Source organism: Cuculus canorus, chromosome 5 (genome assembly GCF_017976375.1).
Source record: "Cuculus canorus isolate bCucCan1 chromosome 5, bCucCan1.pri, whole genome shotgun sequence".
Lineage (NCBI taxonomy): Eukaryota > Metazoa > Chordata > Aves > Cuculiformes > Cuculidae > Cuculus > Cuculus canorus.
The window spans coordinates 32,605,782-32,627,480 of NC_071405.1; the positions used below are offsets into that span (position 1 = coordinate 32,605,782).

At 35.3% G+C, this 21,699-nt stretch overlaps 1 protein-coding gene across 1 annotated transcript in view; it reads left to right on the forward strand.

The window, feature by feature from the left end:
* The window catches only part of ELP4 (elongator acetyltransferase complex subunit 4), a 150,637-nt gene that overhangs the window by 57,111 nt on the left and 71,827 nt on the right, over positions 1-21,699 (forward strand). Inside the window, exons 8-9 of the mRNA XM_054066876.1 lie at positions 8,632-8,740; positions 11,346-11,452. Coding sequence (XP_053922851.1) covers positions 8,632-8,740; positions 11,346-11,452 — 216 coding nt within the window. The remainder of the gene's footprint in view (positions 1-8,631; positions 8,741-11,345; positions 11,453-21,699) is intronic.

The window sequence follows — 21,699 nt, forward strand, 5'->3', positions numbered from 1 at the left end:
GAAAAAAAAATTAGTTATCAGCTTTGAGCAAATGATTCTTTCAGAAAATACAAGTTATTATTGTTTTTCTGAGGCAATACTCATTTTTTCACTTAAGAAGTACAAGTTCTTGAGAAAAATGCCCTGTGAATCTGGCATTAAATATGTTTTTTTCTGTTGTCTGCTCCATTTCAGAACAAAGAACAATAATTTTGTGTAAAGTCATTTTATATTTAGATTATTGTATATTTATTTCCCATCTTAAATGATTTTCAAGTAACTGAATATTGAATTTCTGTGCAGTGTTTGCTTAGAAACATTTGCATATGAACTTTTGGTGTTGTTTAAAAACCTTGGAATTTCAGAATCTAATTTTATGCCTTTTTTGTTTAGACCTGCTCTATTAATTACAATATAATCATAATAAAAGGGAATACTGCATCTTTAATGATGTTTTTGTGCCTGTGTAGTTAAGCTTTAATGCTAGAGAAAAAAAAAAGATTAAATTAGCCTTGTAACCTCTTTCTCTTCCAGACTGATGATGGAAAATAAAAGCTCTTAGCCACAGAATGTAACACTTAGAATTAATATTTAATTAGACCAGCAAATTGTACACCGTGGCTGAAAGCTTCCAAAGAGTTGTTAGTGCCACAATTGACCTACAAGTTTAATAATAACTCACTTCTAGGAGCAAGTGCCAGTTCAGCATAGTGGAGGCACTGTAAGAAAGTCCTGTGAGATTAAAATCAGCAAACCAAATGGCAGGCGAGGATTCCTGGGATGGAGCCTTCTGGAAAGCTGGGAGCTGGAGTAGCTTTTCAGCCAGGATTCAGATGAGAACAGTGGGCAAAAAAAGCTGATCCCTCCTGTTCTAGGAGCTTCTGGTTGTAGGCCAAAATCCTAGAACAGATTTTTTCTAAATGTTCTTACTGTAGCTATTAATTTATATCTCAAATCAAGTAACGAACGACTTCTCTTCATCCTTTAATTAAGTTTGAATGCAAACATTGTCGCTGCATTCTCTGGTCACGAATTTTATTCATGGAAGAATGGCACTTTTTTGGTATGATGTATAATTTAGGATATTTGTTTTGCAGAATGCTTCATCTTATAGTATCTTACTGCTACATTAAAGGGTTCTTGTTATAGTAGGATATGATGGGCAATTTATCCTAATATTATGAAATATGTAAATTAAATAAAAAATGTGTATACATTGTAGAATAGAATAATTGAAGGTTAAATAGCTTAATTGTGCCTTTGATTTTATGAACAATTAAAATATAAAGCAAATAACTCTACCATTAGGTATTAACCTGAGTCTTAATTCTGTGGGAAATTATTCTACTGAAATAGGGCACAATAAGTTCAAATATGTGCAAACACACAGCAACAGACTGAAGAAGGAACATTCTGCATTATTTATTGGCTAGATCCTAAATAATTAAAGAAATGCCTACTCATTAGTTAAAAATTAAAGCAGGTGAGAACCTTGCCAGCAGAGGGAGCAGTCATGTCTTTCCTTAGGTTCCCATCGTTTCCAGCTTACCCATCATTTCCCCCTACCTCTTCTTATTGCCCAGCCAGTTTCCCATCTGGACCTGGCTTTGCCAGCCTGCTCCCGATGACAGCCTATAATTTTATACTGAATAAGGGATTAGTTTTTTAAATGATTTTATATTTCAGAATCTTGCCACTTGATTACCAGCATCAGTTAGATGTTCCTTTCAATATTTGTGTAGTAGTAATTGAAATAATAGTGGAGGATCTTTTTGGTCACCTGTGAATAAAATGCAATTCAATGTTTAAAGAATAAAGTTGCAGCAATAGGTAGCCTTTCTGAACTGGTAAGCAAACTGCAATGACATTTTTTCCAGGCAAAATGGCAACAAAAGGAATTCCTAAACCTTTTTCTTATAATGAATAATTCCCAATGGAGTCATAGGATTTTAGTTAAGCTAGTTGGTCTCAAATACATTAATTTCAGCAGTTTTGTTATGACTCTTTTGTAATACAACTCTCACTCCTTCAGTTCACTTTTGCATCTGTATTTTATACTGCGCTATGACCAACTTCTACCATTGACTAGCTTAGGTGTTTAATTTTGTAAACAAATCTGTTCAAATGGTCATTTCATTTTTGTGATAATTAGAGGCAAATAGTAACATACAGCTTTCCATATATGTGCTTTTATAACAATGAGACAATCTCAGTAATAAGGACCACATAATGTTCAGGGGAGATGCTGGGCTCACCTCAGCCCAGCTCTTGTACTAATTTCTTTCCATCTCCTCATCCTTCACTGGAGATGGGCTTGATCAGGCTTATTTCAATAACAAGAGCCCTGCACCCCAGAACCTGTCATAGTCACAAGCAACTTATAATTTCAGTTACTGAATCTAAGGAAATAGTAGAAAAAAGCGCTGAATGGGATTCAGCCCAAAAAGTGTCACCCATTAATACCCTGTACATCTGTCACCTTTTTCAGCCAGATAATAACAGGATTTTCAGCACCCAGCTTTCTGAGCTTTAACTCCCACATCTTCTTCATAATACCACAAATATTTTTCTGGTACCCCAAAGCTGTGGATGCAGCATCCTAAGCCAAGCCTCAAATGGATGGACATAGACAGGGAGACAGGGCTTCAATGAAAGGCTGAATCCGGGTCCCAGCTAGCTGCTGACTGGCTTGTGACTTTGGACAACTCACATGATATCTTTGTGCTTGTTACATGACTTGTAAATGAGGAATGCAGCACTTGCCTATCTTTTGTAAAGCACTTGGAGACCAACAGATGGAAAGCTTGATTTAAACTACATAGTCTTTGTCCTCACTTTTGTTTTTGTAGACCTTAGCAGCAACTGGTATTGACTTGCTTGTTTTGTCTATATTGCATCACCACTCATTTCGCTGAGTTGACCTTCAGATCTTCGCTCCAATGGCAACACAGGCATACATTTTTTATTTTGTAGAGCGCCAAGGCTTGCTGGCGTTAGATGGTTTTAAAGCTCAAGGAACAAGCAAGTCCAGGTCACCCATCTTCAGTGAAGATCTAAAGTGTGGGGTTTTTTAGTATGTTATGATTAGTTTTTATTTCCTGGCTAATTATTTTTCCTGAAAATTTATCCAGAATTTTTAAATTGAATGCTGTGTCATCCCCCTTCCCCTGATATTTGATAATAACATTGCAGAGTTCTCAAAGCAGTGATGGTGTTTTAGGTGTAAGATAAGGAAATCTCTGCTTAAAGGTTTTTGAGTTTTTAAGAAACAAAAATACTAGTTCTAATTAATTTCACAGTTGAAAGACTCTTGAGTTTATGTAGGCGATCTGGACAAGCATTATTAAAAGTGACTTTAAGGGAACAACCAAAATCTGGAATTAATACATTGTCCAACATATTGGCCATCAGATGCTTTGTTACTCCCTTCCCATTTTTACAAGTACGTTACGTCTAATTACCTGCTCATGTCTTTCCTATATGTCCTTTCTTTGCTTCTGTAATGTGTCTAAAATTATTTGAAGATACTATTCATTACTTGAAATCAGATGATGTAATGCGGTGTACCTATAAAGAGATCAACCAAAAGCAGTGATTGCAGCCATAAGAATGAAAATTTATTCTTAAGTTCTATTTCAGTCAGAAAGGTTCTTCAAAGGTAAAAGATGTCTCATCAGTCAGAATCCCTAAATGTGGACTTCTAATCACTGAAGGCTTTGTTGTTTGTAGCAAATCCTTGAAGTATATTTCTCTGATATCTGCCTTCCGGCGAAGAATTGTGCTCGTTTTCAGTTTTCTTGTGATATTGATGCAGATTTCTACATACTAATATTTGTTAATGTACTATTGCTCGTTTTATATTCCACTTGTCTGAGATTACATGCATTTTGAAGGCAAAATTCAAGATTCAGTTGGTAGATTGGTGTGTGCAAGTATTGAGAACAGTGCTAATCAACTTCGACTTAGAATAAGTATAGAATTTTATACTTTATAGTCTCTGATAATTACTGATATAATACTTTTGGCAAAGCATTTATCAATCTTTTATTTTTAGGATTTGTGAATAATGAAAAAGTGCACAAACAGTATCTCTCAATGAAACTAGTATAAGGACCTAATGCCTAACTTCTTTTACGAAAATAAAGTATATGGGTAATTCTCGATTTTCTGAGCAGCAACTCTTAACAAACGGTGATGAATATTTAAGTCATATTTCTTAATAATTTATCTTTTCAGTTTAAAATCCTTTGGACATTAAGTAGTGATGACAAATGGTAAATATTTTTGTGTTGTGAAGTCTTTGCCACATCATTGTGTGATAGTCTCTCCAAGACTTATTTCATCTATTGAATATCCAGCCATTGTTTCACTAAGTTCTAATGTGGCTACCTGAGTCATGGTCCTAAGCATGCTTTATGACATAATGTAACAGAAACAAAAAAAGGCACAACCAGTTTTCGAGCTTTTTTTGAAAATTCATTCACCAAAATTTGCTTTAAGTTCATAAGTTTCTCATTACTTTGCGTGAACTTGCTTGTTTGCTGTTTATTATTAAGACCTTCAAATGAAGGGTCAGAACTACTGGACTCACCTGTTGATAAAAACACAAAGTGTTACCTACAAGTACAGTTTTACCCAGACTTTGAGGGGGAGTATCTGAACTAATCTTTAAATACTGTGCCGCTGGATGGAACGCGCCATTTAAACTGGGTTTTGTCCCAGTGCTAGCAGTTGTTTGTAAGTAGGTTTTTAGGTAATGAACCTATTAGGAATCAATATAGTAACTTAATTAAATATTTTAAAATAAAATCAGTGATGCAATTAGATTACCAAAATGTAAAGACACAGGAATCAAAAAGCCCTCTACCAAGATGTTGATCTAAAATCTCTTTGAAAAGATACATAATCTTAAAATACCTTATTTTCAATTCAATATAGAACTCAGTAATAAAACTATATTAATGTATTGATTAAAATACAAATGGAAATCTAATAAGCCCATATGATTCAAGAGCTTAATGTATTTATACAGGTGCCAGTTGGAACTCATTGTCAGTCTCTAAAATGAGTCTCTTCTTTTCCTTTTAAATTTTGAGGCTGTTTTATGTATTAGGTAGAAAAGTTGAAGCTGTTCTATGAAAATCTTCCGTTCTTTGACTTTTCTTTACTTAGTGCAGTGCAAAGGCTGAGAATTATTTTTATTACACAAATTTTGTGAGGCTTTTAATTTCTTTACAAACTGACAAAGTAAAAATGGAAGGACATATCACTGACTGTGAGAATAAAATTGACAGAAAATCACATAAGAACTAGAAATTAAAGCAGAGTAGAAAAGACAGATTTTTTTCCAAATGTGGAATCCAGATGAACCAAGATTGATTTGATTAATCGTAGTAATAATAAAATTGTGGTACATTAAGAACTTGATCCAGTAGAAACACACAGTATTAATTTCAGTATGTGAGTTTGACCATACAGGCTATACATGTATTTCTGTTGGTAGAATACCATGCTTTATACTCAAACATAGAAGATGATGCATTTTGAACTGCTTTATTTGTAAATAAGTATTTTTAAACACGCACAAATAAGTACTCAAATCTATGTAGATTCTGCAACTAAATTAGTAGGACAAAGCAAGCTTTTTCCACGATTGCCCCTCCCAAAGCTGGTTAAAGACATATATATAGTTCTCATTTACATATCCAACTAGCTACATGAATTTTTTTGAGACGTTGGTTTGAAAGTACACTTTGATTGAGCCCAAACATTGCAAGTTTGCGCTTAAAATAAACTGTCTAAAACAGCAAGCACAAAATAAGATATAGAGTGGATGCCCAGCCCAGGCTGCACAACAGGATTGCTACCATGTTGTTAGAATAATTATATTTTGGCTGAACTAACTAATTTAGAAAAACTGCAGTGCATCTAGCAAGACTGAAAACTTTCCAGGACTAGGTTGTTGGGTTTTTTCAATTCTTAGTGTAATTTAAAACAATACCTCTTCTAGCTGCCAACAAACTCTTTCCCTGAGTCTCCCCATTCCTGGCTTCCCTCCTAACCATGTCCTGGCTCACCTCCAGAGCTGCCAAGTTTATGCCAGAAGCAGGAGGTAGATTTGTATGGGGCTGGAGGAAGATCTGGAGCTCTGTTAAATTTTCAAGCCCAGATGGGGCAACATGATTTGTGTGTTTATGTCAGTATGCCATACATCACAACTATCTGTGTGCTGACGTCAGCTTTGATTGGACATTAATGTGCTGAACACCGCAAACTAGAAAATACATGATAGATACAGATCTATGGCAACAATGCCACATAAGCAAATGTCTGTTTGGTGTGGCGATTCACTGTGCAAAATATTTCCCAAGATACACTGCATTAAGCCAGGAGAATATTTGACACTCTTTAGCAACAAAAAATCAGCATGGGCAAACAGGCTACAATTTAAGAAAGCAAACCTGTTCAGAAAGATGAGCTGAAACCATCGTATTAAAGTATGTTTATTAGGCAAATATTGAATTACTGTCCCTCACTTTAACCTTTCTGTAATTAAGATCAAATAGGAAAGATGCTATTCTTATGATTTTCAGGACTGTAAATGATGAGGATACCTTGCTGATGGTTGAGCATCTTTCTACCTACAGTTTTCGTAACCCATTGTCATCAAAACCGGCAAGCAAAAATGTTAATGAGTGGACAGCAAACGTTTTTTTCAAATGATGGTGTATTTTTTCTACAGCAAGAGTTTAGGTTATCATCCAGAAATCATCACTGTTTATTTATGTAACAGTTTTGTGATTTTGCTTATACAAATAACATCCAACAGCCTGCTGAAGAACTTGCAAAAAACGGTAATTTCTGGTCTGTGGATTTGTAGATGTCACTGACTACGTCAGATTTATATTTATACCAGCTTTATGTAATTGCTTCTGTAGAATAATGTGACCAAGTGTTTCCATTAAAATATAGTATGCTGTACTCTTCCTAGAAGGGAGAATAATTTGCAAGTCAGCTTTAATATTTTGGGGGTAAATATAATAAGGAAGTTTGGAGATTTATGTGTAGGCAGCGTTCTTCTACTTCAGATCTCTTATGTTATTCTTCAGAAATCCTTTAATTCGGTAGTAAAACATTATTGTATCATTATTCATCATTAGACTTCGTAAGTAAAATTTACCCTGATTCCATGGGGATAGATGATTTTGGCCTGTACACAAGTAGCGGCTGTGAAAAGAGACCAGTCCCCAGGATTTAATGCCATCTGGTCCATAAGGTGGGGAAGGGAGGGGTTGTAAAGCTACCATGGGATCGGTGGCTTTAGGCGTTGTAGCCTGAGCAGATTGGGCCATGCAGGACAGGCCACAAGTTACTTTATGTAGCACTCAAAAAAACCCTGAATCCAGGTTATTCTTTGATGAGAGTAAAATGTTCGCTTTTCACATCTTCTTTGTAGGCTTCTCTGTGGCCAGGGAATATGCTGTTGTTGAAATGTGGATTCATGAAAGCAATTTGGGTGTTGATCACCATTTTATTAAACCTGTAAGTCAGTGCAATATATAGACTTTTCTAACATGTCTAGGGATGTTTCCCTTCTCTCTGCTCCTAATTACTTTGTAAATTGTTTTTTATCAAATAGTTTATTTAAATTTACCACTCATAATAAGCATTGGTCATATAATTAATGAAGGAAGTGCAGGATGCACAGTATGCTTTAAAATTAATAAAAAATACAAAACTCTAACTTGGAGCTACAGAACTAATTGTTCATACTTAGAATGGGTATTTTTAGGTGATTGATCGTGATACCCCTGAAGATATGATGGGTATAGCACCTACAGCCATCAAGTACAAGAGCATAGCAGCTGTTTGGGTTTTGGGTTTTTTGCTTATTAAATACTGACATCATCAAAGCATTTCCGAACTTTTTATCATGAGTTACTTCTGAAGGTCCCTGTCATGAACTTTAAATGTTGGTTTCTGCTTTATAAGATTAAGTAAAGAAAACTGTGTGGAAAACAGCTTATTTAAGGCACATGACAGTGCATCACCTCATGAGACATGAGGCATCACTTATAAATCACAAATATATTGAGAAATAGTAATGCGACTTGAAGCTTTAGATTTATGTGTTGTGTAGAGAGGAACTTTTAGCAAGAAAAATACTGGAGAAAATGCTTTGGTTTCCCATATTGTTTGACTGATGACCAAAATGAATAGTCACGTGGGTTGTGCTTGCTCAGAATATTAGAGGTGTTATGTGTAAGTGTATAAAAAAAATGATTTTTCGGAACACAAACAAAAGCGGGCATCTGACTCATAGTAGAAGTCAGTGAGAGGTGCATTACTGCCACATAGCTTGTAAATCTCTCTGATGTGAGCAAATGATAGTGTTATAAAGATTTAGGAAAAAATGAATTTAGTGCTGAGTTAGCCCTTTTATGGCTTCTGCTTGTTGAATGTATGTTTTCTTTAGACAGAAATTTCAGGTCCTTTTTTTATTAAATAAAAAAGCCCTCTAATGTAATTTCTAGGTATTGATGACCTATTTTTTCCCCACAGTTTGTCATTGAGAAGACCACGGCCTACTCTATGAACATTAATTACCTTTTTCATCACATAGGATGTGTATTTTGTTTCCATGTCTTACAGAATAAAGCAATTATGGAACGTGTAACAAACTTGTCAGATATGGTAGTCGGTCTTGAATCATTTATTGGCTCTGAGAGAGAAACCAACCCATTATACAAGGATTACCACGGTAAGTTCCATCTTTAGCAATGCAAAAAGTCTGCTCTGAGTGTTTCTAGGGCACTTAGCGGCTTACCCTCCAATTGGGTATCCACTATAAAATAGCGTTTGATTTCATTTTAGAATATACCTCTTAAATGTTTCTTCTTGCTAACCAGTCTTGAGTTAGGAAAATTTTCAGCGAAGTGCATTAAGGCTGCAAAGGAAACATGGCAACTCCTTGCATGTTGTCAAGCCGTATTAGGGAGGCATGGCTCAATCAGATGTACATCTCAACAGGCAGGCTTTGGGGAATTCACATGCAGAGGAGGCTTGGCAATCATCTGACCAGCGAGCTGAACTTGTCATGAAATCGATACTTTAGATCTGCCAAGTTTTAAATAGAGAACACGGAAAAACATATATTATATTAAGGTGAATAAACTGCTAAATGATGCGCTATATAAACTTTACCTAAAAATAGTGTTCTGTTTTTCAGCTTTAAGTTTCGGCACTTAGGTTTTTAGGGAAATGAATGTAGATGTGTGTGGCATGTAAGATATGACACTAATTTTGGTAAAAAGTCATGTAGCCTTTGAAGTGATTTATCTTGAAAATGTGTAGGGGTGTTTAATCTTGCATCTTGTTCCCCAAAGATTTTGTTAGCTATTGCAACAGAACTATATCAGTTTTAAAAGATTAGATTAGGAGTTATGCCTAAGAAAAGCAGTGAATAACAAACAGTTTTAGCTAATCTGGAGCAGTGCTCTGAGTGTGCATAAATTACAGCTATTATTATTGTGATACTACTGTAGTTCCATGGAAACCTTTAGTTGAAAGTAAAGTGCTTATCCGAAGCCTGCTGTAAACATGTGAAAATGTGGCAGTGTTTTCTATAGAAGAATATGTAGAAAAAGAAGTAACAATGGTGTTGAGACACCACTGTGTGTATGCAGGCTGTAATTAATAAATCAGAGGAAAATCTTTTTTACTATGAAAACACTGCATGTTTCATTATCTGAAAAAAGGTGAATGAAAAAGAAACCACGAACAAAAGCTAGAATAATTTGCCTAATTATTTTTTCCAATTGTATAATTGTGATGTGACATTTGTTTATGTTAACATAATTCTGTCAATTTGATACTGCTTTTCTCAGCACTGAAGAGGTCCTTTAAGACAATGTGTATGTTAGCAGTTATTTCCTGATTTCCTGTAAGAAAGTATGCTAAATCATTTTAGGTAGTACTTAATAAAAATTATATTACAGTATACATAGCTTCTGAGATTTACACAACCTTCGTTTAACATTCTAAAAAAAGGTGGATTTAACGGTTTTCACATTGTGGATTTTTTTTTTATTAATATGATTTATTTATTGCGGATGATGGAAGATTTTTACATTACTCGGCTTATTTATGATACAGATGATCCTTAACTAATAGGTTTAGAATATTTATATAAGCAACCCTGTGTTATACCTGCTGTTCCTATATAAAGCAATTATATTTTGACCTCAAAAGCTGAAGAAATAATTCTTATTTGTCACCGAACTGGGTGGAAGGGGTAGAAGGTTTCAACGTGTAAAAGTATTTTTTTAATATTATAGAGAATTTTTGTGATTAGTACCCATAAAAATTATGCTTTTTAAAGTATTTCAATTTTAGGAAACTTTCTTCTCTTATTCCTCTTTTAAAAAAAAATAAATAAAGCCCTGAAAAAATACTTGCCTTATTTTATTTTAGGGTGTTAGTGTTTGAGGGTTTTCTCACGGCTGCCGTTCTCAAGTAACATGTCCTTTCTAGATGTACAGTATTTCCATTTAGACGCTGGCTTTATGAACAGCAAATATAGGCCAGTAACTGAGAAGCCCTGTAGAATTTTCCTGGTTTTCAGATGTAGAAAATCACCCTTAGGTTGTTCAGAAACTATATTAGGCTGCACAAAAACCATCCAGCGTCCTTGTCAGAAAAAATCAGCTTGAGTTGCAGCTGACAGAATGCAGAGCTTGCACTGCACCTAGTACTGTTAAAAACATCTGAGCAGCTATCTAAGCCTCCTGCATGAAGAAAACGTATTTCTGCTATGATGGCATAGGGGTTAAAATTTATCGAAAAGCATCATCTAAATCACTATTTTCCAGAGACTTTTTTAGAGTCATTTTCAGGGCGCACACCCAAGTACTTCTCATTAGAGCTTCAGTGGTTATCAGTAACCCATAAGCCTTGTTTTGCTGGCTGCTTACTGGTGCATTTAATAAAATAAAGATCACTCAGTGGTGCCGTGGGCAGCATGCAAGGTGATAGCCATATTTGCTTTCTGTAAATACAAGAGAAAATCACACACAAACCGGCTGTAGTTTTGACAAGTATTAAGATCCCTCTTTACATCTGTACTTCTGTACCAAAGTGCAATTAGTTTTCCTAGCACAAGGATTTCTGTTTATCTTATTCTGCTTGATTACTTGAGTATAATCGCACCGTTTGCTTCATTGCTCCTGGTAGTAAGCTCCAGTTTAAAAAGGGGAGGATGAGTGTGTGTAAATATACAGAATTCTGCTGTAAGACTCTAATTTATGCGTCTGGATGACAGTGTTTTCTTAATTTTTTTCCCCTCCTTTACTCTTTCTTTCCACAAGGTTTGGTTCATGTACATCAGATTCCTCGGCTTAATAGCTTGATCTGTGATGTGTCAGACACGAAGGACCTTGCTTTTAGATTAAAAAGGAAGATGTTCACCATTGAGGTAAGCGAAACAGTTTTGTTTCACTATTTAGAACCCAAAAGGTGGAGCTAATCCCATCTCTTATGTTTCGTTTGTGAAATACATAAACTATGTATCAGATGTTGTAAATTCATTTCAGTCTGGTATTGCTGTTCAGAACGATTTTATAAAATATTGTGATATGCCTTCTAATTAAAAATGTCTCATTTGCTGCATTAAATCTGTCCAATATAAATAGTTTATTTTGGTGTAAAATGTACATAGAAAGTAGGCCACAACCTTCAATAACAAAGCGTGACATGTTTCTAAGGATGTCAGGAGCATATTTAATTAAATGTTAATGACTTGCTCTTACTTGTGTTAGTGGGTGGGAAAGTAGCTACATGTTATTACCCCAGTAGAGGGATTTTAATGTATAATGCTGCCTAAAATTGTGTGTGGTATGAGGGATAAGTGTCCTTATCAGTATTCAGAAACCATTTTCTTTGCATTACTGAAATCACCTTTCGCTCTTTTATGTCATTTTAAACACAGTATCATTTACACTAATGTCCTTAAGTAAATTTCCTACTAAATTTAAACTTTTTTCTGTGACCTTTATGCAGACAGTCCTGATAGAAGGCAGTAATACAAAAGATGTATTTCATTTTAATCTTGCTAAAGAGCAAATGAACATAGCACTATTAAGCAATTAGAGCTGATGTATTTATTAACCAAGTAATGCTTAGAGATGGAAGATGGCTTTCAGGGTGATGTGATAGTAGTCGGTACAGTCTGGGCAAATTTTTTTTTAACAAAGACATAAAACAGCCAAGCATCCCTGACAAACCATTTTGTTTAATCTCTTTTCAAATGAAAAGCTCTTAAGCAGGCCACTTGTCTTAACTGCTTGAAACCATAAAAAGAGAGAATTGCCACCAATAAATTAGCATATTTTTTACTCCATCACCAAATGATGGTCAATGTGGCTTGGCACTGCTTTGGTGTTTGGGACTTCACCCTTAAGTGACCACTTTGGCCCTTATTTGACCCTCTGCCCTTTTTAGCTGGCCACTTGATAAGGTAACTTAAGGGTTCTCTCTCTTCACTACCCCCTCCCCTTCACAATTGCAAGTAGCCCTAACCTATAAATCATTGAAAGGGCCCTATCAAGTGACAAATTAAGGTGCCCTCCTCCTAATTAATGGTCATCAATGTCTTTAATTATCTAATCCTATTGAGAGTAGTTAATAGTTAATCAGGCAGACAGTTCTTCATGCAGGTCATCTCTGCATGACTGCTAGAAGTTTCTCAACTAGAGGTATCCTCTTAAGAAGCCACTTTAAGGAAATACATGAAGGAGGGCTTTTGTCCCAAAGACATTCCCTTATAATGTTTCGCACTTTCCAGAGAATGCAGTTAATGAAACCAAGCATTGTCAGGTGTTAAACCATTTTAACAACTGCTTTTGAGCAGTGTTAGAAGCAAAATACCTTAATAGTCTGTGGTTGGTTTTAAAATATAAATGTTCTTACTGTTTTCAGAAGTGCAGAGAAGCATGCACCCTCATTTCACGGCATAGCAAATTCTCAGGTTTTATATCTATGAATTAGAATATTTGGGAGGTTTTTCCTCACTGTGAATCCTGACTCGGAATATAATTTTTTTGTGTCAGACATATTTGGGATTGTAATTTTCAATATAATTTGGGAGAGGGAGGAAATAAGCATGAGGCTCTGTAAAAAGAATTTAATTAGCCATAGGGTAGAAACATTGAAAACAAGGGTATAGTGAACTCTTGAAACAACCTGTTGCCCCAGGCGTGTAGATGATGCACTTGTATCATTTCTCTCTTCATTGCTCAGCTGCAGCCCCTTTTGAATAACTTCAGGTTTGGTTAGAGATATGCTTTTTATAAGCAGAATTGACACAAACTAGCCCTTTTTGTACATGTTAGATCACTGTCCTACTGTGATCTTCCTGTACACATTTCACTAATCTATGCTACATTTGTTTTTCTTCCTCATACTATAAAGGGAGGCAGACTACAGCTGGGCTGACTAGAGCAGTGAGGTCAATAAGAAAATGAGAGCAGTGGAAAACTGAATTATGAATGGATGGGAATACAATCTTCTAAAATGGGTTTCTGCAGTTAGACTGTGATGACTCAGCAGTCAGGTTTGGTTCTGGTGGTAAAAACATAAAGCAGCACAACAATGTGTGTTACAAGCCACAGTGTGCTTCATTCAAAGTACACATAAGTTTATGACTTCTCTACTATGAAGCTTAAATATGAAATGAAAATCTACTTTGAGTATGTTACAATTTTTGGAAGGCTTCTGCTTAGTTATATACACAGTTTAGGTTGAAAATATTGACCTGTACTTGAAATGCCACTTTCTAATCAAATTACATGAGAAAGTTTAGAAATACACTACCTATGACTTATGGCAAAATTTCTCCAAAAAGAATTTTCATCACTAGACCATTGTTTGTACAGTCTAGAATAAGAGCATTGGACATGGATTTTCTCATCTCTGGATTGCTCACCAGTTAAATAACTCTTTATGTTTTAGCTCTCACCAGTAAGAAACCGTAAATGTCATATCCATTTTATTAGACTGCAGTTTAGTGGGAGGGACTCCCTCTCTTTGTAGTCTGCAGAATCATTTAACTGTTCCAGTTTATCCTGTGTCTTCTTCATCAAAATATGATTGATTGAAATGCGTTCTAAAGGGATTTTTTTTTTGTAATTCAGGATGAAAATGCTTTAATGAATATTTATGAGTGTTCATTTTCCATTTGTAAATTACGAAGTAGACCCTTTCCAGGAAAACTTAAGTGTTTGTGGTAAAAGGTGCTCTATCAAGCTTTCCCAAATCTTCACACAGTAGTTACTAGCAATATATTATTATATGCAGTATTATCTGAGATCTATCTTATGTGCATACCACTTTAAAGGACACAATTTTGAAGTTAGCCTGTCTAATCCTATTTCTTCCCACTTTGGAATCTTAATTAGAAGGAGATAAAAACCATCATTTGACTAAATTATTGTCTTGAATCTGTAGCAAAAGGTATAATCCGCAATTGGGCCAATTAGTGTACCCCATAGTTAGCTATGCTGAGGCAGGAAACTTGATTAGATCTGACACCAGCCTAGTTCCCACTGTTGTTTTGCCAGGTATGATGGTCAGACTTCAAAGGGCCCGAGGCATCAGCAGGGCAAGGTTTGGAGGCCAGCTTAGGTCCGGTCGTTAATCTCTCTGCTAAAACCACAGCAGCCCTCGCACAAAACAAGCTTACACGACACAATCATGCGGTATTAAAGTTTGGGTTGAGTCATGCCAATTTGCCTTTGATTTTCTGATGATTGACTAAAAGATGGCTACATGACTAGACACATACTGAAAGTTTACTGATTAGGTAAGTTCCCCAAATATTTGAAATATTTTTTGATTTCTCAGTTAAATGATATGACAACCTGTTCATCTTAATGAAACTTTTCAGCAGAATTGTTCTTGAAGTACTTTTTACTTTGCTTGTAGCTCTAAGTGTAACTTTTATCAACACTTGATAAATTTTGTAGGAATTTATGTGCAGAGATTTATTCCATATAACTTTATCTGCGTTGTTCCAAAGCCTCTTACATCAAAACTGAAGAAATCTGTGCCTAAATTTGATTTTTTCACCTTTAAGGAAGTGTTTAGGGAAACAGCTTTTGTCTTTGTTATTTAAGTACATCTACAATTACTTACAAAAAAAGGAAATTTCCTCTTAATTATTTTCCACCTCGCTGTTGAGTAAATCTGCTCCACAGCTGCGATTACATAACTGTTCCTTTCTTTTGCAGTCTGATCTGTTGAAATATTGCAGTAACAGTGACATGTTTCCATTCTGAGAAAAGCCTGAGGCTGCTTTAGTATTATTCCAAATGATTGAAATTGCCATCTTGCTGACTTTCCCTTGGGCAGCTTAAGGCTTGTTTACTTTTGTATTTGTTTCACATGTTCCCTCTGAGTTTGGCTGGCAGGACATCATTACCTGGTTTGACAAGACAGTTGGAGAAGATTCATATTTGCTTAACTCCCATTGTTTCTATCTGGTCAACATGAACCTCTCAAATTATGTGTTTAAAGAAAAAACTTCTGATAAATTCAGATAAATGTTTGCAAATAGGAAAGTTTGTGAGGTTTTTATTTGAACTCCCTAGTTTTGCCTTACTGATGATTTTTCAAGTCTTCACGTAACAGTCAATTGTTTGTAGTATAGAGAGTAAACCTTTTCCTATTATAATTTAGTTTGTCTCATAAATAGTTGTGATTTTTTTTGATCAATCCACAAGTAATAGCCAGCTAATATTATTTTCTTTTTAATGGCTATGTAACACCTGTGCAAACCAGAATAAAAGTCTTTAGAAGACAGCTTAGTTTAAGGCAAGTGTCATATACTGTATAATGAATTGCCACAGAGCAAATTTAAGTTTCCAGAGCTTAATGTATGAGTTCAGGAGATTCTTTTCTGAGAGGTACTTCCTAACAGGAAGAAAAGAAAATCAGAATTAGAGGAATACTGTGGCAGGGAAGTTGCTGCTTTCTCAGCAGTTTGCAGATACAATATGGTCCATGGAGCACTTGGAACACTCTGCAGTGCATTTTTCCCGGTGGCAATTGACAGAGTAAAAGGTTATGTCTTTGGAAGGAAACATAATCACAAAACCAGCAATTGAGTCTTTATAGAATTAAAAATAAGTGTATGATTCCAAAGGCATTCAAATAATGTCCTTTGTTCATCTGTTAATAAAGGATTGTAAGAAAATAAATGATTGCCCGAATGAAAAAAAATTTAATTGCAACTCCAGATATTCACCTGTATGTTATGTGTCCAGCATTGGTATTTGGAAGAACACTTAAAATTCTCTTCTTTTAAGGTGGTGCACTTGGCAATTAAAAGCAGGAAATACGTCTTAGGTAGCTTCCATCTGAAATATCTGTATTTCTAATTTTTTTTTTCATTCTATCCCTTTTCATTGCTTATTTTACACAGACTATACTGTGATAAACTTCTTATTTGCAAAAGAGAAGTTCATTTAGACACTGCTATAGATTCTTCACCAAAACAGGTCTGTTAAGGCCAAGTCAGAACTAATGTCTGCAGTGCTTCAGTGGGGTATTGACATAGCACAAATTTGTTCATAAGCAAATCAGGAGATGATGATGTCACTGAGGGCGAGAACTGTGCTCAGGAAAACATTTTGTAATTATTCATTAAAGACATCAAGTATGGACATAATGGTTTACGGTTATTTGTGATCTATTTCTTCTGGAAGAACTATCAGCCATGTCAACAGTTCATATGGGATCAGCATATGTTTAAAGTACACATATGTGCCATACCAACCTCTGCATCGATGAGAATTAGAGTGTCCACTGTACCTCTAACAGCACACTTCCTATAGGCTCCTTCCAAGATATTTGAAGCAGCCTTCGTTGCTGACTTACCCTAGCCCTGATTATATTTCACTGATGTTTGTAAAGTTGTGTAATTTTGAAATAACAAATATATTTTAATTAATGAACTATTTTAGGCAATATTTTAATGAAAAGAATCTGTGAGCCTGCGAGCTAACAAAAGGCAAAACACTGATATATTAGAAATTTATGTAAGGTGATAATTCTGTAGCTGTTGGTCAGTAAAATACGGAAATGAATTCTTGTATGCTGAAATAGAGTTCACACAATGAAACAGCAAAGCTAATCATAGAATCATAGAACGATAGAATAGTTAGGATTGGAAGGGACCTTAAAGATCATCTAGTTCCAAACCCCTTGCCATGGGCAGGGACAGTATGTACAATATGTACAATGTACAACATGATGCATGTTGTAATACTGGGAGCTTAGTAAATATACCTTGGTATAGAGATAGAAGCCACTCTGTATTTTAAGTTGGTGCGCTGTTGACATTACAAGACTTGGGCCGATGCTAGGGCCTTGGAACCTCAGAATGGAACCTGCTTTTACCAAAACAGAGGGTAACACAGTTGTGACTGCCTGGCTGCCCCGTGCCTAGAACACGGATGAAACTTTACAAGTATTCCTGATTTACAGGTGAGACAGAACTTTTCCGAAGTGTTACAGAAAGTATATTTCTTTAATTTTGTAATGTAATAAAATCTTTGGAGCCTCTGGTCCTCATGTGTTTGAGAACACAAGGTCTTACATATTCCTCAGCCTGCCTTGAACAGATAGCATCATACCTGACGAACTCTGGTACTAGATGTTCCACTTCAGCTCAGGGACTCAAATGCATTGAAAAATAAAGGAAGGTAAAGCACTGTAATGAAATTCAGCTGGAATGTGCCAGTCAAACCACTGTTTCATTGTTTTTCGCAGTCCGTTTTATCTATGATATTAATAAAGACTTTACCACTGGCTTGTTTAATCATAGATCAAAAGATAGCAGTTATAACATTTGCTTAATCTAAAATTAGTAATACTGCAAAAAGATTCTCCTGCAAAACTAATTCTGTCATAATTCCAAGCTCCATTCTGCATTATTTCATCTAGTAGCCAGTTCAGGTTCTCTTTACCTGGTATGGTGTACTTCACTGAATTGTTTTGTCAGATGCTGTCAAGCCAACCTACCATTGTTAAAGAAAATCAAACTGAATCATTTTGGCATGAGCCTTCCAGGAATAAGGCACAGAATATGAAGGGTTTGATGAAATCAAGGATTTGATTTCAATATTGTAAAAGGCTGCCTGTCAAAAATGTATTACATTCTTTCAAACAACTTTGAATAAATAAACGTGTTTAAAATCGTGACAGTAGAATTTAGGTAAAATTTTGGGAGATTATTTTTAAATTATAATAACTTGAGGTAAAACAATACTTGGAGTACTCCTATTTAAAAAGAAAAAAAATTACTTCTAGTGGTACATAGAACTGAAATCAAGTAAGTTTTATGCAGTATATGGAGTTTCAGAACTCTTGTATCTTGTGAAGGTGCAGAAAACTAATTTGAAAGTGTCACGTTCTTGCTGTTTAATACTCAATAGTGTAAACTAACTTATTTCAATATTCTGAAGGTTAATACAAGGAAGATACCATTAACTTTTAGATTGCATTTGAAGATTTGTGATATCTTGACGTTTATTTCATCGTTACTTTTTGTTTATGGGTTGTTTGACGTTATATAACATGAGGGCTCCATTCAAGTTTTCAAAACTTTAACACTTATAATGCAGTTCCTTGTCAGCAAACAGAACTCTTATATATTTTTACCTAAACAAATTATTGCATTGCTTAGAAATATTTATGCCATAATTGTGTTGTCGCAGTGGAAGAACATGCAACAAAGCCATTAATGCAATTAAAGGTCGCTTGTACATATTGTAATGGACTGCTCATTCACAAGATCTGTGTTAAGGGTCAGAGCTGCAGGATGAAATGGGTTGGCCTTGTTCAGTCTGTAAATAAACGGGTCAACTTATCTTGTATTTGCCAGACAAATAAAATAGTTGACATATTCCCACTTTCTTAGTACTGGAATACCAGCAGGCTAAGGAGATCTTTCATAAAAGTGTTGATTACAAAAGATTTAAGAACTCTATCTACAAGGAATATATTTTACACTAAAGTAGCAGTGCTTTTTAGACAAAGGTCTATGGGTAACAGCAAGATATTGATGGTGAGTTTTTAAGAAGGAAAAAGAGTTAAGCACCATATTGATAGTAGTTCTCAGCAGGAACTGAATGCTACCCACATGAAATGCCCTTTAATACTACCAAGTTTTAATAAAAATATGATATTTCATATTTGTATAGTGTTCTCACTTTACAAGGAGTAATGAATTCAATCATGCTGTTAGGCAGTACAACAGATCTCTGAATTTTATATATATCTCTGTAAATGCAGGAAAATAAAAATTAAGGCTTATATGAATTCACATTTTCTCAGCTGCAGGTCTACATCATACCTGAACGTTACTGAAATGCACTGAAGTAGGAGTTTAGGGCTGTTACTGAAAAAATGAGAATAGGATGACTTCACACCTCTTAATGGAAGATGGGCAACCATTTGGGTCTTCTTGCCTCAATAATGTTAGTTATGTTTTTGGTTATTGATCTTTGGGTAGAAAGTGATTCAAAGTACTCTGCAAACTCAAGACTGTAAGATAGCCCCATCAAAGACTTGGAAACTGTTACAATGTCATTTTGGAGGAAAACAGAACAGCAATGCCAAATGTTTGCTATGACTCCTAACATGCCCAATCAAACAAATTCCAAAATATTTAGTTGTAAATTTTCAGGGTCAAGGTTAAGGGCTAACACTTGCAGTCTCATAAAACTATTAATGATTCAGGATGAACATAAAATCTTTAAGGAACCACAAATTTATGGTTTCTTTAATTTTTTCCGCTCTACAAAAACTGTTCTGAACCATTTTCCTGATCTATTTTTTTTACTTATTCACGAAGAATATTGCCCTTTACTGAATGGTTAACCTGCAGGAGCTTTTTTAGTATTATTTTTGTTGAGGGCAAACTAGTCTTATTATTCTTAATCTGAGAGACTTAACACAAGTGTCAAAAAGGGACAAAAGAAAAAAAAATTCATAGACTGCAAAGTACTCTAGAGAAAGAACAAATGTTCTACTATTGAGCAAGTACTACTTTCTGCTTTGCAACTGAATCCCAGAGTACCTTGGTTTTTATATTCTTGGCCAAGAGGAGTGTGCAAAAAGTAGGCTGTCATAAGCAAAATGGCTGAGGACTATAGTCCCTAAGGCATAAATAAACTTGGATTTTTTTGGTCATGCCATCTTTATTGTGCTCTTTCTCGTAGTTGTTCTAGTTGCATGTTTTTACTTTCTTTTTCTTGGTTGTATTACCTATTGTTTTCAGAGGATTTTGTTATCATGTATAACGCAAGTTAAAATTTCTCATTGCATGTTAAAAAACAGCAGCTTTTGAAATACCAAGTGAGGCTGTCTCCAAGAAGAAAAATATTATTTATTGCATGTTAGGGGGTGTTTCTGGCCAGCTTAACATTAACGTAATATTAACCCCCTTCAGAATAATAGCTTGAATCTCAATGGCATTACCAAGTAATACCTCAGCTTCCTCTTTCCTCATTCTTTCCTTCTGAAGAAAGTGAGCAGTAGTTGTATAGCGTATGGTAACTTAACACTTTGTATTGATTTTCATAAATACATAAATAAAGTGAATTTTTGGTGCTAACTTATACCAGACTCAGGCTACTTGGCTTCCAGAAAACAGCTTGTAGCACTTGCTGAGAAGAATTCACTTTAAATGCCTCATTTCAGGTATTTAATATTTGAGAAAACGGTGGGGTTTAGCTTTTGAAAATACTGTCTATGGGCTCTTTGTCATCTTTTATTCTGCTTTAAAACTGTTATAGCAAAAATAACTGAAGAATTTTCAGTCTGACATTAATAACATTTGTATGTTTACAAAGCATTGGACTTGTTTTTTCCTCATATTAAACCACTAATCCTTGGGCAGTGGGTCTGCTTGAGTCATGTTTAAAAGCAGAAAACAAAAATAAGTAAGAATTTATCACTTTAAGTGAGAGGATGTGAGCGTTGCTGTGCAAGAGAACTCAGTTTCACCTTACATCCAAAAAAGTGCTTGGTATTCTTAAAATAACCTGACCGCTTAACATTTAAAGTTTTAAGATTGTTAGTAACCCTTGCTAAGGAGCTGTACATTCACTTGTTCTGGAAAAGGCAAGTTTTGTGTGACTTGCATATGAACATTTGAGGTGGATGACTTGGCCATGGTAGCTAAGTCTTGAGGGGACGTCTGATGTCTCTGCGATACAGCCAGAATATCTACTGGGGGAGGGAGGTGAATAGAACTTTAATGGTGTATTTGTAAGCAAAACATTTCACATGTTTGGATAATAGCTATACAGTGACCTGCCTTGCCATTGGGTTGGCTCCAGACTCTCCAGCCAGAGGAGTTAAGAACTGTGCAGTTGGCAGATAGGCTTGGAGGCTATGAGTGGCAGAAAAGCTTTAACAACGCATTCCGCTGTTCTCAGGCAAGGATTACAGTGTTCCAGTATAGTTTTTGGACGTGAACCCTTACTCTCTTTTATTTGTGAGCCAACACACAATTAGATGAACAAGAGGAGAAGTTTTGCTTGTGTACAGAGTGTCACTGTTTTTTCTTTCTTTTAAGGGCTTCTACGTGCAATCTGAAGTTTGTATTATTACCTGCATATTGGCAGAAAGTGTAGCAGAACATGACGATTTAATACA